Source organism: Neoarius graeffei, chromosome 28, assembly GCF_027579695.1.
Source record: "Neoarius graeffei isolate fNeoGra1 chromosome 28, fNeoGra1.pri, whole genome shotgun sequence".
In the NCBI taxonomy this organism is placed as follows: Eukaryota; Metazoa; Chordata; class Actinopteri; order Siluriformes; family Ariidae; genus Neoarius; species Neoarius graeffei.
Genome location: NC_083596.1, coordinates 6,336,948 through 6,340,698, shown reverse-complemented (window position 1 = coordinate 6,340,698; position 3,751 = coordinate 6,336,948). Strand labels below are relative to the sequence as shown.

Sequence of the window (3,751 nt, the reverse complement as noted above, 5' to 3'; positions counted from 1 at the left end):
GTGTGCTTCCAACTTAGTGGCAACAGTTTGAGGATGAACCGTATATGGTCGGGGGTGCACAAACTTTTGGTCATATAGTGTGTATTGTAATATAATGTTTCATTATCCTTTTTCCTACTAACAACACTATGGAGGAACAAACCTTTGCACTTGACTATACATTGTGTGTGTGTGTGTGTGTGTGTGTGTGTGTGTGTGTGTGTGTGTGTGTGTGTGTGAGAGAGAGAGAGCACATATGAGAGCATTTCAATCACCATGGAGGACATTTTTCCACTCATCTTGCCCATGGAGACTGAACTGTAGTCTCTTCTGTCTTCGCCACTTGGCTCGACGATTCTTGAACCACACCTAAACGTTCATCACACTGATTATTCACAGAATCTTTAAACACACCATCATTTTCATAAACAGTTCCAGACCCCAAATGGCATGTTAAAATGTATTCTGTAGTCTTTTATACGTTTTTTATATGAGATGATAGCCCTCACCTCGACCCTCTCCTCTCTCAGGTGAGTCTTCTCGGCTAACTGCTCACGAGTGTGTATGTCTGGATACTGGTTCTGCACAAACAGCTCCTCCAGAGCGTCTAGCTGCTCCTCGGTGAAGATGGTGCGGTGACGCCGGATCCGCTTCTGGATCTGACCGAAGCTCTCTCTCCTCTGACTTTCTCCTGTCAGGCTTGTCTCAGTCAGTGCTTTCTTGCTCCATGCAAACTGACAAGCTGAAATGCAACACAAGTGCATGCATGTGTAACTTTTAGACAGTTTCACACACGAGCTGTTAAATGAAGGTAATCTAAACTGTACGCTTTTCACAATGACATTATGAGCTTCGATTGTTTCTAGTGATTCTTTCTCAAAGTGCATAAAGTACACAAATGCATTTTAGTTGCCTTTTACTTTACATGGAAATTAAAAACTGAAATACAGACACTATATATAACTCAAACCCTAAAGGGTTCTTCAAATTGTCCCTTTTGGGGAACCATTAAATGTTTACGTATATCTAAATATTTCATTTAATATTTAATTTGAGGAAAGCCATAGCCAAATGGTTAGCAAAGCAGCTTTGGGACCAAAAGGTTGCTGGTTTGATTCCCTGAATCAACAGGATTGGCTCAAGTGCCCTTGAGCAAGGCACCTAACCCCCAACTGCTCCGACAAGTGTGGTGGCATACCTTGTGTCTAATTAGCCAAAGAAAAACTGATGCTGTGATTATCAGTTCGGGCAAGAACCTGGCCATAATAATAATAATCTCATCTCATCTCATTATCTCTAGCCGCTTTATCCTGTTCTACAGGGTCGCAGGCAAGCTGGAGCCTATCCCAGCTGACTACGGGCGAAAGGCGGGGTACACCCTGGACAAGTTGCCAGGTCATCACAGGGCTGACACATAGACACAGACAACCATTCACACTCGCATTCACACCTACGGTCAATTTAGAGTTGCCAGTTAACCTAACCTGCATGTCTTTGGACTGTGGGGGAAACCGGAGCACCCGGAGGAAACCCACGCGTGCACGGGGAGAAGATGCAAACTCCGCACAGAAAGGCCCTCGCCGGCCACGGGGCTCGAACCCGGACCTTCTTGTTGTGAGACGACAGCGCTAACCACTACACCACCATGCTGCCCCCAATAATAATAATAATAATAATAATAATTTCACGATCAAAAAATGTTCAAGGAAGATAATAATCCTTAAAAACACTTTTATCATGTTTTTAAAGTTATCGTTTCTATCATAACAACCTACAAAAAGCATTCCTACAAAAAAAAGGACTACAGAAGTTTTTTGTCATGACATGGTTATTGAACTTTTATGGAAGGAGTCTCCGCTGTCAGTGCTTCGTAACAGTAAATACAATTTCCAACATGGAAAAGTCTTCAGAATGGTGGAATTTGCTTTTTCAGATTTCTCTGTAGTAAGTTGATAAGTTGCATATTTTTATCTGATTAACTTCAAGAGAATGAAAAAAAAGAAAGCATGATGATGGAACAACTTTTTATAATTACTATGTCATAAGTGATAACAAGAACTTTGACATTCCATAACATTAAATGTAACAATAAATGGTTAAAAAGTATGACATGTTGTTTATAATTAAATTAAAAACTTATAATCTGCAAATTGCTGTGGTATACAAGAAATAAAAGACTGATATAAAGTAAATAGTCAGGTACACAGTATTAATCGGTCCACATAAGAGCACACCAATGTGTTTTATTCCTTACATATTTAACTGTGTTAAACTACAGCCGGGGCGGCACGGTGGTGTAGTGGTTAGCGCTGTCGCCTCACAGCAAGAAGGTCCTGGGTTCGAGCCCCGGGGCCGGCGAGGGCCTTTCTGTGTGGAGTTTGCATGTTCTCCCCATGTCCGCGTGGGTTTCCTCCGGGTGCTCCGGTTTCCCCCACAGTCCAAAGACATGCAGGTTAGGTTAACCGGTGACTCTAAATTGACCGTAGGTATGAATGTGAATGGTTGTCTGTGTCTATGTGTCAGCCCTGTGATGACCTGGCGACTTGTCCAGGGTGTACCCCGCCTTTTGCCCATAGTCAGCTGGGATAGGCTCCAGCTTGCCTGCGACCCTGTAAAAGGATAAAGCGGCTAGAGATAATGAGATGAGATGAGATGAAACTACAGCCGGTTCTTTTTAAGCTAACATTAAAGCTTATATCCAGCCATCAAACAGACATCGTTATATATCTTGATCTTAATGCGATCCTACATAAGTGAAGAAGTTTACGAACGTACTGTATATTTTACTGACATAGAGCTAAAATAACATTATTCACTGTTAAAACTACCCGCAGTCCCTTTGTGAACTAAAGAGAATCAAATAGACAGCGATAAATGTAAAAATGGGATAATCAGCCCCCAAAACATTTTATACTTTTATAGAATATAAAATAATGTTGAACAGCATTTAACATAACTAGATTCGTTAACATGACATAGAAGTTGGTGAATAGTGTGGATTTACCATAAACTACTACTTCTTCTTACAAGCATTTCAGACAACAGAAATGTTATTTTACTCTATATGGAAGGTTAAAAATGTGAATATAAAAACTTCCAACTACTATAAGATGAGTTATGATGAGTTTTATTCGAATTAAACAGTGAGTCTTACACATAGGAGGCAGGTAATCAGCCTGGAGCATCTCTCCACAGTGGGAGCAGTAACAACAGCATACACAGACATGATGAAGAGGCTCCATGGGATTTGTAGTCGCTCCTGACTCCAGATCCGGACCATCCTTCGAAGAATGTTGTGAGTCGGAATCTGTGTTCACTTTGCTCTCGTCTCTTTTCTCAAATGTCCTGCTCAGGATGCTGTCGATGCTGAAGGCGAACGTCTTCTTCTCCATGTGAGCTTCTTCCATCTCCATGGTCTGCTGTGCTCCTCTGGTCTGGGACTCCAAAGAAGCAGACTTTCATATAGAACTGAATTTCTCTCTCTCTCTCTCTCTCTGCTCCTTGTGCTTCGTGTCAAACCCCCATTTACTCGATAGATTAAAGAAAGGAAACAAAACATAATCCCCCTATACAGAAAGCACAAAAAAAGTATAAAGTGGCTGAAGAAAAAAAATCCCATCTAATCTGGGCAGTTTTGTGAAGGTGTTAGTGAGAACAGGAGATTCAGCTAATCTGGCTTTGGCGGGAAATGAAATCAGATTTCACTGTATCAAATGAGGGGTGCAGAGGCCCTGAGAAATCCTTCTTGTTGTGGTTTTAGAAGAAAGATAAA

The 3,751-nt window shown here is 41.4% G+C and overlaps 1 protein-coding gene across 1 annotated transcript; it reads right to left on the bottom strand.

The window, feature by feature from the left end:
• Window positions 1-246: 246 nt before the first annotated feature.
• On the bottom strand, window positions 247-3,392 carry LOC132875410 (homeobox protein goosecoid-2). Its single transcript, XM_060912184.1, has 3 exons — window positions 3,134-3,392; window positions 489-721; window positions 247-348 (listed from the first exon to the last, which is right to left on the bottom strand). The coding sequence occupies exons 1-3, from the start codon at window positions 3,390-3,392 to the stop codon at window positions 247-249; spliced, it is 594 nt and encodes a 197-aa protein (XP_060768167.1).
• Window positions 3,393-3,751: the final 359 nt, after the last annotated feature.

Excerpts from the sequence above, each read along its gene's own strand:
- LOC132875410 (XM_060912184.1), bottom strand. The coding sequence starts at position 3,392 with ATGGAGATGGAAGAAGCTCACATGGAGAAGAAGACGTTCGCCTTCAGC. Across the intron at positions 722-3,133 it reads TGATTACCTGCCTCCTATGT|CTTGTCAGTTTGCATGGAGC; the intron begins GTAAGACTCACT and ends GTTGCATTTCAG. Across the intron at positions 349-488 it reads TGAGAGAGGAGAGGGTCGAG|GTGTGGTTCAAGAATCGTCG; the intron begins GTGAGGGCTATC and ends ATGAACGTTTAG.